Source organism: Rhodamnia argentea, chromosome 8, assembly GCF_020921035.1.
Source record: "Rhodamnia argentea isolate NSW1041297 chromosome 8, ASM2092103v1, whole genome shotgun sequence".
In the NCBI taxonomy this organism is placed as follows: Eukaryota; Viridiplantae; Streptophyta; class Magnoliopsida; order Myrtales; family Myrtaceae; genus Rhodamnia; species Rhodamnia argentea.
Window position 1 is genome coordinate 28,205,491 of NC_063157.1, and position 19,612 is coordinate 28,225,102.

General features: G+C 38.7%; 2 protein-coding genes across 2 annotated transcripts; one reads left to right on the forward strand and one right to left on the reverse strand.

Annotated features, from left to right (window-relative positions):
• Positions 1 to 973: 973 nt before the first annotated feature.
• LOC115738307 (UDP-glucosyltransferase 29-like) lies at positions 974 to 19,563 on the reverse strand. The gene is made up of 2 exons (XM_030670912.1): positions 19,550 to 19,563; positions 974 to 2,390 (listed from the first exon to the last, which is right to left on the reverse strand). The coding sequence occupies exon 2, from the start codon at positions 2,357 to 2,359 to the stop codon at positions 1,019 to 1,021; it is 1,341 nt and encodes a 446-aa protein (XP_030526772.1). The 5' UTR covers positions 2,360 to 2,390; positions 19,550 to 19,563; the 3' UTR covers positions 974 to 1,018.
• On the forward strand, positions 14,224 to 14,997 carry LOC115738147 (inhibitor of growth protein 1 homolog). Its single transcript, XM_030670678.2, has one exon. The coding sequence runs from the start codon at positions 14,327 to 14,329 to the stop codon at positions 14,921 to 14,923; it is 597 nt and encodes a 198-aa protein (XP_030526538.1). The 5' UTR covers positions 14,224 to 14,326; the 3' UTR covers positions 14,924 to 14,997.
• Positions 19,564 to 19,612: the final 49 nt, after the last annotated feature.

Here is a 19,612-nt window from a genome sequence, read left to right on the forward strand (position 1 = left end):
AATTCATTTATATTATTTATAATAATAAATAAGCAAAAAATATTTTTATTATTTATGCCAATATTTTGACTCAACTTGTTATCTGTAATGAAAAATATTTTTCATAATTAATTATTTCTAGCGATATAATAATTATTTCTAAGAAAATCATTTTCAGATCATTTATTTTCTACAAAACAAATCCAGCCTAACTTCAATTAGCTATTGAAAGCTCATGAAGAGGAAGGAGGACAAGGAGTGGCCTCGAGCAAGCACGAGAAAACAAAATCCTGTGAATTGCATCCTCAGGTACCAGGACCAATCCGATTTTTATTGTTAGCCAAACCTACGTGTCCTCTTGATGAGGGAGGCCTCAGGACCAGTAGGTCATTGACCGAAGACTTCTATTACGCAGAAAAAATGGAAAAAAAAAAGACTATTGGAATTTTATGAAAATGGGCCATAAGCACAGATAAAGTAATTTCAACATGCTCGCACCCGGGGTATTAATGATTCGATCCAATTTGGTTTTTCAGGAAGTCCAAACTGAATTGTTTGGTTGTACATTAGCTTTAAACCGAACCACAATTCCAACCAAATATAAACCGAACCGAATACGAGATTCAATTCGGTTCGATTTTTCTATTTTTTTTCTTTGCCATGAATTCCGAGAACGCCTTTTTTCTGTTCATTTACTAAGCAAATTGGGTTGTTTTTCCGTTCCGTTAACCAAATTGAAACTATCAGAATTGAAAAAGAATGATTATTTTTTTGTTACTTGAATTAAAAAAGTACGAAATTTCGGTTCGATTCGGTTCTAACACTCCTGCCACATGTTGATATGCGTAAAAACATAAACTAGAAAAAAAAAATCAAAACTTAACTTGGAAATTCTAACTAACTTGATAACTATTGCCTTATTTGAATAAAATCAATCAAAATTCTAAAAATATAGACATGAGAAAATAAAGCTGAACAATAACTATTTAACTTCTGGGAAAAAAAATAACCTTCTGATTAATTCTTTGACAATCGTTCTTCATGCTGCATGCAAAACATCGACCAAGGCATCTACCACTTCATCTAATTCTCTCTCCCCTTTATTCCTAATGCTTGCACTCATTTCTCTGGCCTTCTTCCTCACCCCCTCTCCATCTTTCTCCACCACCACACTTCTGATCGCCTTCGCTATCTCCCCCCTCTCGAGCTCTCCACTCTTGCTCCTCTTGACCTCCAATCCAACCCCAACCTTCTCTACGATCTGGGCGTTCAGCGGCTGATCGAGTTGCATTGGCACCGCGATGATCGGGACCCCCAACTTCATGCTTTCCATGATGGAGCTCCATCCGCAGTGACTCACGAACCCGCTGATGCTTCGATGCTCCAGTATTTTCACTTGCGGCGCCCATCCTTCCCGCACCAATCCTCTATCCCCAACTCTTTCCAGGAACCCCACAGGCAATGCCTCTTCGAGCTCCATGCTCTCTCCTACAGGAAACCTAATGACCCAGATGAAGTTGACGCTACTAAGCTCCAATCCATAAGCAATCTCTTCTCTTTCTCTCTCGGTGAGAAAATATTCTGTGCCACACGATACGAAGACACTGGAACATTTTTCTTTTCTGTCAAGCCACCCAATGATGTTATCATCGCCGTCCTCTTGACTAGGGTCTTGAACGAGTGGCCCAACGGGGACCACCCTTTTGCCCACATGACTGGAGAGGTAGTCCATGTACTTCCCCTCCAGCTCTCGAAATGTCTTCACCAAGATGATTCCGGAAGACTTTCCTACACATTGCAGAGCCCTGTCTCTGTCCTTGATGCCACCCGCCGAGTTCTCATACATCCGGTCGATTTTTCTTCGCTCTTGATCATGAAGGCTAATCGCCTCTAATGGGAACTCTCCGTCTATGTTCTTGATCGCATGGAAAAAGAAAGAAGCAATTCCAGCGCCAGCGCTCCAGAAGTTGACCGCGGGGATGTTGTGCAATCTCGCGATTTCCGGTGCCCACGGTTGAAGAAAGTCGTACACTATCAAATCCGGGCTCAAGTCCTTGGTGATGTTGGAGAAGCCGGGACTCGCCATGTCGAAGGCCACTTTGAGGGTGTTCATGAGGTGGGGCGGTAAGCCTTTGGTTGTGTGGTAGTGAGGAGGGAGGTCAGGCAGAGATGGGAGATGAAGCTCAACAAGTTCAATGGAGGATGAATACTTCTCAGAGATCTTTGGTTTGATGGAGCTGAGGTTGACAGGAGTGGAACACAAGTAAATATGGAAGTTCCTCTTGGAAAGCCTCTTCCCTAGCTCTAGGAATGGCGATATGTGACCATGAGCAAGCCATGGCAGCATCAGAACATGAACAGTCTTGTTCTCTCTGCTCATGATCTCTCCCTCTCCTCCAGCTCTCACTTATCTGATGGACCGCCCCTCACTACGGCGGTGGGGCAAATATATAGTGCCGGCAGAGAGACCTAATTTAGGAGAGAGGTCTGCGACGTGGCCCGTTAAGGAGGTGAGCTTAGGAGAAGTTGGTGGCGTGGCAGAGTAGAAATGGCTATCAGAAGATGAGATGTTCTTTGCTTTCTTTGGTTTTGACAAGTAGTAGTCACAAGACAAAGGCAAATTGGAGAAGCTGGAGAAGATGCTTCCGGTGGATTCCATCCGATGGCGACATTCTCGTGATAAGTCTTCTACCCACATCGGGCCCTTGTGCCACGCCACCTTCTATTATCAAATGGTTTACGAGCGCCAAATATCGGGAGAAGAATATTAGAAATATCAAAATTTATATACGACATTCATTTTAACATCAAAATTTTTGACGAATCACTTAAGTATCAAATAAAAAAAAACAATCATTTAAGTACCTCGGGTGAAATATTCCGGCCAAAATTAATACGTCGTAAATATAATTAATTAATTTTTTATGAAGTGATATTTTAAAAAAAAAAATTGCTTGGACTTCTAAACTTAAAAAAATTAAAATAAATTAAAATCATATTTAAAAATAAGCTAAAAATAATTTTTTAAATGTGAATTTCATTTAAAATGAATTTGAAAAAAAATTAAACATTTAAAAAAATGTGTGGACGCGGACTCTTTTTTTTTTAATCAAAACTCGCCCTGGTTCTCCACAACTCTTTTTTTAAAATTTTTCTTTTTTAGAATAAAAGTTGTAGTAAAAATCAAATTTAAACCAAAACGATATCGTCTTAGCTACGTCATTACCACACGAGGAGAGAGAAAATATTAAAAAAAAACCTAATCATTTTTTGTTAGTCCAAATGGACGGAACTAATAGAAGGAATCGATTGCATCAATTTAACAAGTTTTAGGACCCGATTATACTTTTTGTAAGTTTTAGGACTTGATTCCACTTTCTCGACAAGTTTTAGGATCTAATATTGCACATGTCTTTTTTTAAAAAAAATATTTTTTTTTATTTTTTAAACTAATTAGGTTTGTATTTTTCTATTTTTTTCTCAATTTGACAAGTTTTAGGACCAGATTTTACTTTTTGTAAGTTTTAGGACTCGATTCCACTTTATCGACAAGTTTTAGGACCCAATATTGCACATGTCCTTTTTTTAAAAAAATTGTTTTTTTTATTTTTTAAACTAATTAAGTTTGTATTTTTCTATTTTTCCAACATTTAGCCTTTTTATTGCTAACTAGGCTTCAAACGTGTCATGTCGGCTTCAGATATTAATAAATAAATAAAAATTCACACTGGATTCCCGATCAAGCAAATTGGAGTATGCACTTAAGTCATCGTTTTTCAAAAAACTTGGGACTGAAGTGATTCGTATGAAACTTTGGGCACTAAAGTGAGCATTGTACGTAACTTTTGACACTTTTATTATTCTCTTCCACTAAAGTTGTATCTAGAATAGTATTTTAATAGATATCTAAATATCTAAAGAACCTGAAATGATAGATAAAAAAAAAAAACTCATATTTTCGTGCTTGTAGTATTTCCTACAATCTGTATTTTGATTTTGTATGTTTTGTATCAATCATATGTGGCTTCACAAAATATTTCCTTTCTCTTTGAGGTATTCACGATATAGACATAACAATTAAAACATTAATATCTATATGATGTCACAATAGATTCGAGTCATTTGACATGGTATGATATTTAGAAGAAAGCTATTAGTATGACAGTCCGCTATCTGTTATCTCCGACCATACTGTTTCCCAATCAGTGAGTGCTTTATGAAAAATATGCAATAATGGTGTATAAGTTTACGATTAAGATTGTACTGTTTCTGACAATACTGTCATTGAAGCATTTCCCCATTTAAAAACTTTCATCTCTCGCAAAACTGTCACCGCATTTATTGACCTCATCAATTATATTAATGTGGTTTTGTAATCACGAAATGAAAAAACTTATTATCTCAACATATTATTTGCTAGAGTGCGATGTAGACGTGAATAAAATTTTCACATGTCCTGATCCGATGCAAGAGGTATCGTATGGGATTAGGATTGAAAACAATTAGATGTTCATCTGTCCTTGCGCGAGTGAAATAGGGAAGATGTCCGGTTGACCTTATTCGACCAATCATGTCAGCTTCACATGTCCACAATTAAATTCTCACATGTCCTGATCCGATGCAAGAGGTAGCGTATGGAATTAGGATTGAAAACAAGTAAATATTCGTCTGTCCTTGCGCGAGTGAAATAGGGAAGATGTCCGGTTCATCTGATTCGACTAATCATGCGGGCTTCGCTTGGATCTCACATGATTTAACAACTGGGATTAACCAGGCTCATGTGCACCAGGATTAACAAGTATTGCTCCTCCACGAGAGGTGGCCACAATCTCTTTGGTGGAGGACCTGAAGTGCTCACAAATAATTTGAGGTCGCAAATCGCACATATTTGTAGAATAGTGTTGCGGAAAAACGCCAAAAAATGCACAAATTCAAGAGCAAAATAGCTAAGGATGAAAGTAAAATAAGAACGCACGAGACACAATTTACGTGAAAAATCCAAAACGGGAAAAACCACGAGGAGAGAGAGGGGTTTCACTATCTTCAATAATGTATACAAGCGTACAATCAAAGATCGAAAGATCTGACAAGAAGAAGTGAAACACAAAGGGTTTCGGGACAAAAGTAAAAGCAAACGTTACAATATGCTATTCAAGATATCTTTTTTTATAGCCCCATCTAAGAAACCCTAAAACAAAGTGAATGGTCCAAAATAACCTTATCACTAATTTGAAAGTCAAAAATGTAACAAATCTCCACCTTGACTTCAAATCTTCGGAAGTGTGTTTTACCAAACGCCACAAGACCTCTCTCCCTCACCATCAAGAGTGACCACACAAGGCCACCCTCCAAACGATGGAATCGACAACGCACACCCCTAACCCTACGTGAGCGTACTCGACGTAGGAAACAAGGGATGAAACGCCACCAACTCCGCCTAAGTAACTCAAACAGTGAGAATACCAACCAAGTCCAAACAATACTTGAACTTAGTCAAAGGAATTGGTTTGGTCAACATATCTGCTGGATTATTTGCTATAGGTACTTTCTTCATTGTAACTATACCCTTAGCAACCTCATTACGCACAAAGTGATAACGAATGTCGATGTGTTACGTTCTCTCATGATACATCGCGTTCATGGTCAACTGGATTGCACTTTGGTTATCGCAAAAGATAACAAAGGCTCCCTCCCGCTTTACCCCAAGTTACGTAACTAAACGCTTCAACCAAAGAGCTTCCTTTGCTACTTCTGTTGCTGCCATGTACTCTACTTCGGTAGTAGATAAAGCAACTCTGTCCCGCAAAGTTGCTCTCCAACTAACAGCGGAGCCACCAAGCGTAAAAACATAACCCGTCAAAGATCTCCTTTTATCAAGATCACCCGCATAGTCAGAATCAACGAAGCCAACAACCGAATGCCCCGTATCACCATCTCTATCAAAGACCAAACCAACATCCGAGGTGCCCCGGATGTACCGAAGAATCCACTTCACCGCTTGCTAGTGAGCTTTACCTGGATGTGCCATATACCCGCTCACAACACTAACTGCTTGGGAAATATCCGGACTAGTGCAAACCATAGCGTACATAAGACTACCCACAGCACTAGAATATGGAACTCGAAACATCCAATCTTCCTCTTCTTTGGTTTTAGGTGACAAAGAAGCAGAAAGTCTAAAGTGAGACGCCAAAGGAGTGCTTACCGGTTTAGCGTTCTTCATGCCAAAACGTTCAAGCACTTTTTTAATATACCCCTTCTGCGAAAGGTATAACTTCCCAACCTGTCTATCTCTGCAAATCTCCATACCTAGAATTTTCTTGGCTGCTCCAAGATCCTTCATCTCAAATTCCCCGCTAAGTTGCTTCTTTAACAACTGTATCTTTGACATGTCCTTCATTGCAATGAGCATGTCATCCATATACAATAGCAAATAAACAAAAGAACCATCATGCAATCTCTTATAGTATACACAACTGTCATGTGCACTTCACGAGTAGCCATGACTTAACATAAAGCTATCAAACCTCTTGTACCATTGTCGTGGAGATTGCTTGAGACCATACAAAGAGCGTTTCAATTTGCAAACGTGATCTTCTTTACCCTCAACAACGAATCCCTCGGGTTGAGATATATAGATTGTCTCCTCAAGCTCGCCATGCAAAAAAGCGGTCTTGACATCAAGTTGCTCAAGTTCTAGATCATAAAGGGCCACTAACGCGAGCAACATACGAATGGAACTTTGTTTCATAACTGGAGAGAACACTTCATTGAAGTCGATCCCTTCCTTTCGACTAAAGCCCTTCGCTACCAAACGTGCTTTGAATCTTTCATCTTCAACCCCTGAAATTCCCTCTTTTTGTTTAAAGATCCACTTGCATCCAACAGCTCTTTTGCCCTTAGGCAATTTCACAAAATCCCAAGTTTGGTTCTTATGAAGAGACTCCATCTCTTCATTCATTGCAACAAGCCACTTCTTAGATTTAGAACAAATAGTAGCTTCACGGAATGTAGAAGGTTCTTCAATACCAAGCTCTTTAGCAACTGTAAGAGCATATGCTACTAAATCAGCGAAATCATATCTCCGAGGAGGCTTAATTTGCCTTTTAGCTCTCCCCGCAGCCAAAGTCCGAGGTTGTTCAACTTATTCTACTTCTTCTTTTATTGAATCTGAGTTTTGTTGCTCATCGTCATTTTCTGACTGAATAGGAACATCTTCAAAAGTTCTCCTTGGATGCTACACACTAAACTCCATCTCCTTCGCTATATTCTCTTCTTGAATATCTACAAACTCAACAACTTTTCTTTGATCAAGCATAGAGTTTTCATCAAAAGTAACATCCCTACTGATTATAAACTTTGGTAATCGAGGGTCAGAACACCACAATTTATATCCCTTAACTCCATCCGGATAACCAACAAAAATACCTTTCTTGGCTCTAGGTTCAAGCTTACCATCTTTTACATGATAATAAGCGGGACATCCAAATATTTTCAAAATAGAATAATCAGAAGGTTTACCGGACCATACCTCGTTTGGAGTCTTACATTCAATTGCGGTAGAAGGAGATCGATTTACCAAATAACATGTTGTGTTAACGGCTTCAGCCCTGAAATCTTTATCAAGTCTAACATTAGAAAGCATACATCTAGCTCTCTCTAAAAGTGTTCGATCCATGCGCTCCGCCACCCCATTTTGTTGAGGTGTGTACCTGACTGTTCGATGTCGAACAATCCCCGAATCTTCACAGCACTTGTTAAAATCACCTCCGCAAAACTCAAGATCATTGTCCGTTCCGAGACGCTTTATCTTCTTGCCAATTTGATTTTCAATCAACATCTTCCACTTCTTGAACGTATCAAAAACGTCACTTTTACGCTTCAAGAACTAAACCCAAACTCTCCTAGAAAAGTCATCAATAAATTTCAAAAGATAAACTACACCACCTTTAGATGTAACCTATGCAGGTCCCCACAAATCGGAGTGAATGTAGTCAATCGTGCCTTTCGTCGAGTGCACCACAAGATCGAAACTAACTCTGTGTTGTTTCCCGTAAACACAATGCTCACAAAAGTCAAGTGAGATTGTTTGCTCTACACAGAGTAAACCACGCTTACTCAAGATTGTCATTCCTTTTTCACTCATGTAGCCCAACCGCATATGCCACAACCTTGATTTATTAGAATTTGAAGAGGATTATATATTTAAAGAACCAACAACGGTACTTCCCCGCAGAACGTAAAGACCATTCTTTTTTGTTACCTCTCATCACAATCAAAGAGCCCTTTGAAATTTTCAAAACTCCACCTCCACCAATATGCATGCAACCAGTGGAATCCAAACTGCTCAAAGAAATAAGGTTTTTCTTCAAATCTGGGATGTGCCTAACATCCGTCAAAGTTCTTACTACATTGTCATGACATTTCATCCGCCCTGTACCAATACCTACAATCCCGCAAACTGCATTGTTACCCATCAAAACCGAACCACCAGTTACTTTCTCATATGTGTGGAACCAATCACTATTTGGGCACATATGGTATGAACAAGCCGAATCCAAAATCCATTCATCGTCTACACGACAATCCGAAGACAAAACAGTAAGAACATTATCTGCATTAGCGGACTCATTATCCTTAACCGGACTAGCCAAATCAGAACTCTCCATTGACTTTTTTCCCTTGGCTTTGAGCAAAGGACACTCGTTTTTATAGTGTCCGAACTTGTGACAATAGTAACACTCAACCTTTTTCTTATCCTGGCCCGACCTAGATTTCGAACGCTCTTTATTGTTACTGCGTCTATCCCGATGATTCGACCTTCCCCTAACAACTAAACCATCTGCTTTATACGTACTACTGCTCGCATTCAACTTTGTACGCATCTCTGCGGAATTCAGCGAAGCCTTCACATCTTCAAGAGTTATGGATTCTCTTCCATACAACATAGAATTCACAAAATTCTCATACGAGGTCGGTAGTGAGCATAACACAATTAGGGCTTGATCCTCATCATCTAACTTCAAATCTAGATTTTTCATATCCATAACAATTTTATTAAATTCATCTAGATGTTCTTGGATAGGAGTACCTTCTTGCATCTTTTGCATGTAAAGACGCTGCTTCAAGAATAATCTCGTCGTAAGAGATTTCTTCATATAGAGACTCTCTAACTTTTGCCATAATCCCGAAGCCGTTTCTTCATCAGCAACTTCACGAAGCACCTTGTTAGACAACGACAATTGGATGGTGCTATTCACCTTCTCTTCCATCTCCTCGATCTCTACCGCCGTCATATCGTCGGGATAATTCCCATCCAAGGCTCTAACCGAACCTTCTTGACGCAACAAAGCCTTCATCTTGATCCTCCATAACCCAAAATTATTTTGGCCATCGAAGGGTGCCACTTCGAACTTGATAGATGCCATCTCGAACAAAAGATTGAACTTCCTTCGCTTTGATACCAATTTGTTGCGGAAAAACGCCAAGAGATGCACAAATTCAAGAGCAAAATAGCTAAGGATGAAAGTAAAATAAGAACGCACGAGACACAATTTACGTGGAAAACCCAAAACGGGAAAAACCACGAGGAGAGAGAGAGGTTTCACTATCTTCAATATGTGTACAAGCGTACAATCAAAGATCGAAAGATCTGACAAGAAGAAGTGAAACACAAAGGGTTTCAAGACAGAAGTAAAAGCAAACGTTGCAATATGCTATTCAAGATATCATTTTTTATAGCCCCATCTAAGAAATCCTAAAACAAAGTGAATGGTCCAAAATAACCTTATCACTAATTTGAAAGTCAAAAATATAACAAATAGTAAATGTCATGCATATCTTACAAAGAAACACAAGGTTAGGATACTATTGTATTCACGTGCCATGTTCCTAACTTAAGTACAAAATTCAAATTATGATGTTAATAGCAAAGTGGCGGACTGTTTGAGCAGGATTAGGCGAAACTAGTATCGCAAAAAAAGTGGCAAGAAATAAAGTATTACCTAAACCTCTGGAAGTCAAATTCTCAAGTTGGCGCGGTTGCTTGAAGCATTAGAAGATTACCATATTAACAGTTGGAGGTTGTCGGCACAAATTTCACTACGCATGCAAATTACTCTAGATTTGGGCTATCTGTGCAAACTGAAGATTTGACCTCAACATGTTCATAAGGCTTGCAGAGTGTTTTACGAGCCTCCATCTTTTTAGGTTCTTATATCCGTGCTTTAGATTATAACCGCAAATAGAAAAAGATAGAACCCCTGAAAATTACTACCTAGTCAATTGCTATGTAACGGCAATATCTGTTGAATTACAAAACGAGGCATTATTCTTTAATAATGAAATTGAATCTCTAATAGTTAAGCAGGCAATGACTCAACGAAACCAAAATAGAAAATGACGGAAAATAGAGGCGGCTTCTCTGGATAAGATGGGCCCAAACGAAGACTCCCTCACATTGGCCTTTTGTCGAACAGAAGACGTGGCGGCTAAGATCTCCGCTACGAGTGTTCAACCCGAAGACCGCCTTAGAAAGTTTTTTGAAACTTGAAAGCAATACTCTTTTTCAATAGCAAAGCATAACTACACTTCGACCAAAAAAAGCGAAAGACAGCAAAGTATAACTACACAAAAGTCTGTAACACCAATTCATCCTTGACCGAATGGAGGTTGAATAAGATCCTCTTTGTGTAAAAGTTTTGTGGGAAAATTATCCAAACAAGTCCTAAACATATTGCACTTTTCCCAATTCAGCTATAAACCTTTTATTTTTATCAATTGAATTTTAAACCTTCTTACATTTTGTCAGCCTCAATTTTTGTCAATTGACTCTATCCGACCAATTTTGGCAAGAAATTGCTGGCATTGACAAATTTTAATTATGAATTAATATTTTTTCAATTTATTTTAATTTTCTTTTTCCTTTTCCTTCTCTCTCTCTCTCTCTCTCTCTCTCTCTCTCTCTCTCTCTCTCTCTCTCTTGTCCCCTCTTCGAGTCGTCGACCAGCCGGAGGAGAGGACCGGCAAGGCTTGACGTCACTAGGCGAGGTCGGTCTTGACATATCCCGCTAGGGCGAGCCTTGCCCGGCCACCGGCAAGGCCGACCTCTCTTAGCGACAGCGAGATTGAGCCTCGCCAAGGGCGGGCGATGCTTGCCATCGTCGAGCTAGCTAAGTTGAGCCTTGCCCGAGTGGAGCCCGCCCGCCCTCACCTTTGGCCGATCGTCGGCCATCGCCGAGGACCAACGACCCGCTAGAGGAAGAAGGGAAAAAAAAAAGTAAGAAAATAAATAAATAAATAGAATTCAAAAATATTATAAAATATTAATAAAGATTGCTCATATCAGTGCCGACCGTGCCATGTAAGACGACATGCATCTATATCAACAACTTTTTGCCAAAATTGGCTAGATATAGTCAATTTTGTGAAAATATTTAGAGCTTAATTGACAAAATTAAAATGTTTGGACTGAATTGGTAAAAGTGCAATAGGTTTATGATTTTTGGATAATTTTTCCAATGTTTTATAAATGCCTTTCCACACAATCTAGACAGAACTAGTAGATAGGCTTATACTGTGGGCATGAAACTTTCTACCCCATGAGTTGATTTTAGTGACAATCTAGAATATGTTGTCTAGATTGGAATTGCGAGAATCGACTGCGCACGATTCTATCTCTGACTACATGTAATTCACTACGTTGGGTGAGTTGTAAGGTTTACATTATGATGTGATGTTCCATCTAAATTTTCGTCTAATTCTACACAAATTTGCAATAGGCTGAAGAGAGGGAAAATTATTATAAAAAAAGTCCTAAATGTATTACAATTGTACCAATTCAACCATAAACTCTTTTTTTTTTATCAATTGAGTCATGTGCCTTTTGGATTTGTGCCGGTTTAATCCATTTGGCAGGTCAACGCTAACGTGGATAATCCTTAATTATATTTTAATTGTTTATCTATTTTTTAGTTTTCTTTTCTTTCTCTATCTTTTTTTTTTTTTTCATTTTCCCCCTTGTGGACGGCGAGATTTGCCATAGCCCGCTAGCCACTAGGAAGGCCATTGCGGCCCTGGGCGAGGCCCCCTCACCCGGATCTAAGTGATGGTGGCCATGGCGTCGCCAATCACGAGCAAGGCAGATCGAGGGCTGCGAGCCCTCGCTGGTAGTTGGCTAGGGCTTCGCGGCCTCGCGTAGTAGTTGGCGAGCTCCGACAACCCTCGTTGGCCATAGGGGAAAAGAAAAGAAAAAGACAGAAAGAAAACAATAAATAAATAATGTTAAAATATCGTTAAAAATTATCCACATTAGCTCCGGCCGGCTAAATGGATTGAATTTGCTCTAAAGCAAAAATTTTATGATTCAATTGAGAGAAAATTCTCACCAGAAAAATTGAAAAAAAATTAGGACTAAATCGACACAAATACAATAGATTTAGGACTTTTTTGGTAAGTCTTTCAATAAAGAATGCAACTAAACCCACGTTTTAAGGGTTTTTTTCCCCCTATATATTTAAGCTTTTTCCATAATAAGTCAAGACGCCTCGTTTGATTTATCTAAAGGTTTAACAGATGATATATGCCGAAATCTAATGTTCAGTCGTTATTTGTTAGGCAAAGAAAGGAATGTCCTCATTGACCAATGAAAACCTCCAGTTATTTTCCTCTTTTTTGTCTTGTTTTCAATTTTCAGATCAAGTTCATGAATTAATTTGTTTTTTTTTTTTTCATGCACATCCATTCAATAAGTGGTATTTTTTTCTTCATGCTTATCCTTGCAATTACTTGCATGCCCTGATTTTTTATGACCACCGACCGCCTCTTGTTTTCATTCTCGGCGTTAATATAGAATTCGTTTATAATGTGATCTTTACGTATTTGTGATTCTTTCAATATATTGCATGGATGAGTCTCAGTGACCCATTGGACAAACACGGATGAATTTGATGAAAAGTACACTAAAAGTGCCATAACTTGTATACGGCGTTCACTTAAGTGCCATAACTTTCAAAAATTGTTCACTTGAGTGTTACATCGGAGCAAAATCGTTCACTTGAGTGCTACAATAACTTTTCCGACGTGCCACATCAGCTTTCCCGTGTGCTACAAGTATTTTTCCGGCGTGCCACGTCAACTTTTTCAGCGTCCACGTCAACATGGCATTCAATTTGAACGATTTTTGAAAGTTATGACACTTAAGTGAACGTTTTGAAAGTTATGGCACTCAAGTGAACGCCGTACAAAAGTTATGGCACTTCTAGTGTACTTTTTCCGATGAATTTGGGAGCAAAGTTCATTTTTCATGATGAATTTGTACTATTGATTTAGAATATGGTGGCGCGAGCTTTCCTGCTATAAAGTATCTAAATTTATGGCAGGTCCAATGTACTCTATGGGATAAAGATTTAGCTTTTCGAGAGGGCAAGCGAGTAATCCCACGGAGGAAATGGTGGATAAAACAACCTAAAAATGATGAACCACCACGCCAATTTCCTCAGATTGGACATTTGTCTGCCCTCAGGCAACCCCAGATTTGGGTAGTCCGAGTCCAACGACCTTCGCTGTAGTGAGGGCCAAAGCAAAGATGGGGCGAGTGACGGAGCCTAGCGACAACAAGGCGGGTCGAGCTGCTCGGTGGCGGACAGCGCCATGCAAAGAACGGAGAAGAGAGGTTGGGTTGGAAAGGAGAAAAGAGAAAAAACAAAACAAAACAAAACAAAAAACAAAAATGGGAAATACATCTGAACTATTCATTATATTTGTGATGAGGTGTCAACTTCTTAAGAATAAATTTACCCCGTAAATTTAAATTTAGAGGATCTTGATCTTTCTTGAGAGGACTCAATTTTTTGCATTGTTAATATGTCGGTCACGACAAAGCAAATGGATAATGTAATTGTCAGCACAGGTTTTGGAACGATTCCTTCCTGTTGTTTCCTATGTGGTTTCCCTGATCTTTCCAACGCCTTGCAACTACTTTTCTCTAGAACTTCAGATCCAATTGGTCTCATGATTGGACATTATCTCATGAAATTGGTCGACCCTCACATTTCCTAGTTGGCATCATGTTAATCCGGACAAAGAAAACGTGCGAATCAGCAACGCGTAGCTTAGTTGAATAAACGACCAAGTCGTGCCTTCATTGTCTTGTTCTTTGATCCTTAATTATTCCACAAGCCACCCAACATTCTTAAGTACATATATTACACATATAAAACCTTAGCCAACCTATCCCTAGCTCAACCTTCCCAACACAGAGACATAGAATTTCTTCCAAGACATCCTATAACCAATACCATCCATTTTACCTTCTTATATTGTTCCATACTCCATCACACACATCACCATGTCCATGGATCGCCACCGCACACCGTGGCAGATGAAGCCCAACGACGCACGGGTCGTCGGCAAGGCCGAATCGTCAGGCGCCGGAGATTTGTCGTTCCCTCGCACGTTCGATGATTTCTCCCTCCTCGAGAGCGGCCTTCGCAGAAGGAATCGCGTCAGCAATATGGGTGGTGGAAACGACAATTTCAAGTATCGAGCAAAGGCCGGGAAGTCCGTCGATCCGCAGTTGCTAGCTGTGTTGGAGTTCTTCAGGGAGCTATACGCTCGGAGGAGGGACTTGTTCAAGGAGCTGTTTCCGAAGCTTCACGACGAGTTCGCCGAGTTCTCCAAGAGGCTCGAGGATTTGTTGTTTCGCGAGGAGAAGGAAAGGCTAGCAGATCGACTGAGGCGGAGCCTGAGCGTCGGATCGCCGAGAACGACTTCTAGAGAGATAGGAGGCGGTGATTTGCCCTTGAAGCTCGAGAGGTTCAAAGTGAGGACGGTGGATTTAGATGACGACGATGCTCCAACAGCAGGGGGCGGCGGTGGAGGTCAAGGCGGTGGGCAAGGAGGAAAGGGTGGTACGAAGTCTTCCGGTGGATCCAAAGCCAAGTGACTTTTATTTTGTTCTCAATTTTTTTTTTTTTTTGGTTATTTTGAATCGATGGAGAAGATTTTATTCGGACATGTATTATTTTGAGACAAAGCATGTTTTGGCATTTCGGTGGAATATTCACTGTGAAATAGGTTTGTTCTTTTATTCTTTCAATAATAAAATGTGACCCAAAAAAAAAAAATTTCGTGCGGGATTATGGTTTGACTTGTTCATGATAATAACATCGCGGATTAGTTCTGTCCATCACCAGTTGCGGTACGTTTCTGCACAAAACGTGGTATTATCGTGAATTGACACCATACCAATCAAATGACCCCAGACGACTTATTTAAAGCATTTCATTGGAGCTTCGAAAGGATTTTGTAAGCATTTACGAGGTGGATTCGACACGAAATCAGAGGCCGCCATATCAAAGGCCAGGGTCGACTCATCGACCCCGAGTTTGTGAAGAAAGTCTTTCTTCTTGTGATGCGTCCGGACAAAAAAAATTATCCAAAAAGCTCGCAAATTTTTTACATTTATATTTATTTGATCATAAACCTTTTTTAATTTTATCAATTAAATTTTAAGTATTTTCACATTTCACCAATTAAATTCATCCAGCCAATTTTAACAGAAAATCATTGACATGGACATTGTCTATCATATGTTCACGGCAAACGTGGACGTGGATAATTTTTTTAATATTTTTTCAAATTTTTCATTAATTTTCCTTTTCTTTTTTTCATGTTTTCCTATTTTTATTTTTCCGTTTATTTTTTTCTTTTTTCCTTTTTTCCCATTATCCCTCCGTCGGCAACCACTAGCCTCGGGCAAGGGCGGCCCTTGCCAACCAACCAAGGCAAGGGCAATCCTCACCCGAGGGTGCTCTCGCCTGAGCAGCCTTGGGCAACCCTCACTGAAGGCCGGCAACCACACCTAGCCATCGACAAGGCACGACGGTGGCCGACGGGGGGAAAAAGGGAAAAAGAAAAGGTAATGAAACAAAAAGAAGGAAAAAGGAAAATAATAATAATAAATTTGAAACATTTATCTACGTCAGTGCTGACCGTACAATGTAGGACGGAAGGCGTCCACGTCAGTAATTTCCGTCCAAAATTGGCCATGTGGACTCAATTGGCAAAATTAAAAAAATTATAACTGAATTGGCAAAAGTTCAATAAATTTAAGATTTTTTTTAGACAAATTTCCCAATACTTACACCAAATGGATACCAATTTGTTGTTCCATAAGCCAATGTTCATTAGTCTTATCTACATTATTGTTGACCAAAGTCTTTGAGAGTTATTGAGCAATTCTTAGCTAAATCTCCTTGGTCCAAATAAACAATTAAGGAGACAAGTTGGTTTTTCGAGTAAACTAAAGCTTATTTGGATATAGCCAATCCCTTTGAAAAAACTTCGCTTCTAGGTGCAAGTGACTAACAATATAAGCGGAAGTTAAGGAGTTTAGAGAAAGAGAAATCACGAGTGAGATTTATAGAGGTTCGGTTTAAATTTGCCTACTCCTCTCTTGCAATTCTAACAGCCCAAATAAGCTGAGATCCGCTAGTTTAGTCAAGAGTGCAATTGCCGCCGTGTTACGAGTTCAGAAAATCCTGCCGCGCAGCGATCTACTTCTTCTGCAACTGTCCCGCTACAGGCAACAAAATTATTGTAACCCTCCAAGTGTTGTTCTTGCACCTTGTACACACAACACAATAGACTCACTCCTTAAATTATAAAGTACACCGCCCAAGTGTTTCGAAATGTTTGATACTCTTGCTAACTCTTTGGATAAGTTCTTAATCTACTATGAAGCAGCAATGTAGAGATAAACTTAAGAATTCTAATTGCTTAAGTTTCTTGGTTCAAAGCACTTGTCGACAGACAGTGTTCTGCTCATCATTCGGTCTTTTTATTTCCACCAAATTCAAACGTTCACCTTGAATCTATTAGTCTTTATGTCTAATGGTAAAAACTCTCTTGGAAATTCCTTGGCAATCACATGTAAAACCTTCAATCAATTTGGAGAGTAGGGAATATCTTCTATATAAGGTAGGTTTTGTGGCCATCCACTGGATCATTCTCCATAAGGAATTAACTTGTGAGTTTCTGCCAAAATATACTTGGATATCCATGTTTTATGACATGAGCAAGTCTTCAATTTTTATGATTCTGTGAATTGTGTCTTCTGTTTTTACAATCAATCTTTAAATGGAAGGGATAAGTGTGTTGAAAGTCTTAAAACTTGTCAGCAATTGAGTCATAAACTTTCAAAAAATGCAATTATTTCCTAAAACTTGTCAGAAAGTGCAATTGAATCTGAAAACTTTCGAAAATTGCAAGTAAGTCCTTAAACTTGTCACAAATGTACAATTGAGTCCTAAAACTTTCAAAAAATGCAGTCAAGTCCCAAACTTTTAATTTGTTCAAGTATAATTCCTCAACTTTCCATAAGAAAGTCAAATTACTTTTTTCAATAGTATTCAAAGTTTTCATGACTACATGGTTACCTAGATTATAGACTATCTCTTCATTTTAATCCATTTTCCTAAATCAACAAAAAGAAATGCTATTTTTATTGCCTTTTAGTTCTTTATAACTCGTGCTATAGTTCCAATAGGACTTATTTTAAGTCATAATATTTAATATTAATTTGTCAATAGATTTCTCATACTTAAATTAATCCTGTTATTGTTCATAATTTGATCAACGGATAAAATTTTCAATTTTTTTTCTAATTAAATTTGGAATATGTGAATTAGGATATACTAATAGTAGGAATAGCAATCCAATACAACTTAAAATGAGTATCTACATTTACTATTATGAAGATTGTAAGCTAAAGTACACTTAGATGGAACTATTGCCATATCTACAAAGACAAAAATATGTAAAGAAGCTAAAAAAAAAAGGGATAGGCATATTTCATGTTGGTTAAGGAAATGGATTAAAATGAGAAATATTCTAAAATCCGAATAATAGGGTGATTATGCAAATTTTTTACTTTTCCTATGGAAAGTTGAGGGACCAAATTGAATAAAGTCCAAGAATTACATTGCACATTAGGCCAAATTTAGAGACTATATATATCATTTTCTCTTAATATAACATAGCACTTAATCAATTTTATTAAATACTCAAATACCTTTTGTTACCATCGAGGTCCATTTAGAGATGTTTTCCAACAGATTCAAAGTCTATATACTGAAAAGACAATTTACATGTGGAGTTTGAGACTATGAGTTGATTTTTTTTCATTCCCCCTTGGGGTCACCCCAGCCCGTTTTCATTGAGTTCTTTCATTTGACAATCCCATCTTGTTTTTTTTTAATGGCCCATGATTCCAAGAACGATTCACTAGTTGAGTGAATCTCGTGTTTAAAAGAAGCTGTGATCACGGACTCACACGATGATGACGCATTATAAGGAAAACTATCCAGAAAATCCTAAACCTAACTTATTGCTTGCGAATGTAATCCAAAATCTTTAAATTGTGTTAATTGAATCATGAATCGTCTCACGTTTTGCCAATTAAATCCATCCAACCATTTTAACTGAAAATTGCTTACATGGACACTAGACGTATGACCCGACACGGCCGGCACTAACATGAACATTTTTTATTGATATTTTATTTTATTTTTCTCATTTTTTTAACAGTCGTAGCCAGCGAGGTCGCAAAACAACTACTGCCAGCCAAGTGGTGAAGGCAATCATGCCCTCAAAGGGGTGTTGTCCCTAGCCTAGATCTGGTCGAGGGCTACTGGCCCTAGCTTGCAACCGGCGACCTTGCCGAACACAAAAGTAAAAACGAAAAAAAAGAAAGGAAAATTAATAAATAAATAAATAAAATTCAAAAAATAATAAAGTATTATTAAAAATGTCCACATCAACGTGGGCTGTGTCACATAGGATGGCCAACATCCACGTGAGCAATTTTCAGCCAAAATTGGCTAGATTCATTCAATTTGGCAATACGTGAAAATATTTAGGACTGAATTGACCAAAGTAAAATAGATATAAAACTTTTTCGATAATTGTCACTACTTTTAAAAGATGCATAAATAATGTACATACCTCGTATTCTCTAGCAATTTCTATTGCATGTAAGTCGGGTCTTACACGTGAAACACAAAATGTAGACATAATTGAACAATGGGAAAGACATGGTGCATAAAAAAAAAAAAATTATGCATGCAATCAAGCCATAAACTTTCATATCATGCAATTAAGCATCTAATCCCCACTACTGCGTAAGATTGATGCCGCCTTTGGACACACCTAGTGCTATCGTCAACCCGTGCTCACCGCCGCCTCCACAGCCCTACACCTGGTTCCATTTGGTCATTGACAGAGTTTTCGGCCGCTGCCAAAACTCCCCATCATTGTTGCATAACTGCCCACGCTATTGGACCAAAAAAAAAAAAAAACTGCCCACGCTCAACTCTGTCGGCGATTTCTACTCTCCACCACCACCTTCGATGCTTGCTAACTCTGGTCGGTCAACCTCCGATGTTAGAATTAGACGCACAAACACAACGAAATGAAGACTAAATGCGAGAAAAGAGAAATAGAGGTGAGATTTATCCCGGTTCACTCTAAAATTGTGCTACATACAGCAGAATATTTCACTATAATTAACATCTCTCACCTCTCAATTCCAAGAGCAATAAATTATATATAACATAAGTTATTCATGGGCACG

Coding starts and splice junctions, on each gene's coding strand:
- LOC115738147 (XM_030670678.2), top strand. CDS start 14,327: ATGTCCATGGATCGCCACCGCACACCGTGGCAGATGAAGCCCAACGAC.
- LOC115738307 (XM_030670912.1), bottom strand. CDS start 2,359: ATGAGCAGAGAGAACAAGACTGTTCATGTTCTGATGCTGCCATGGCTT.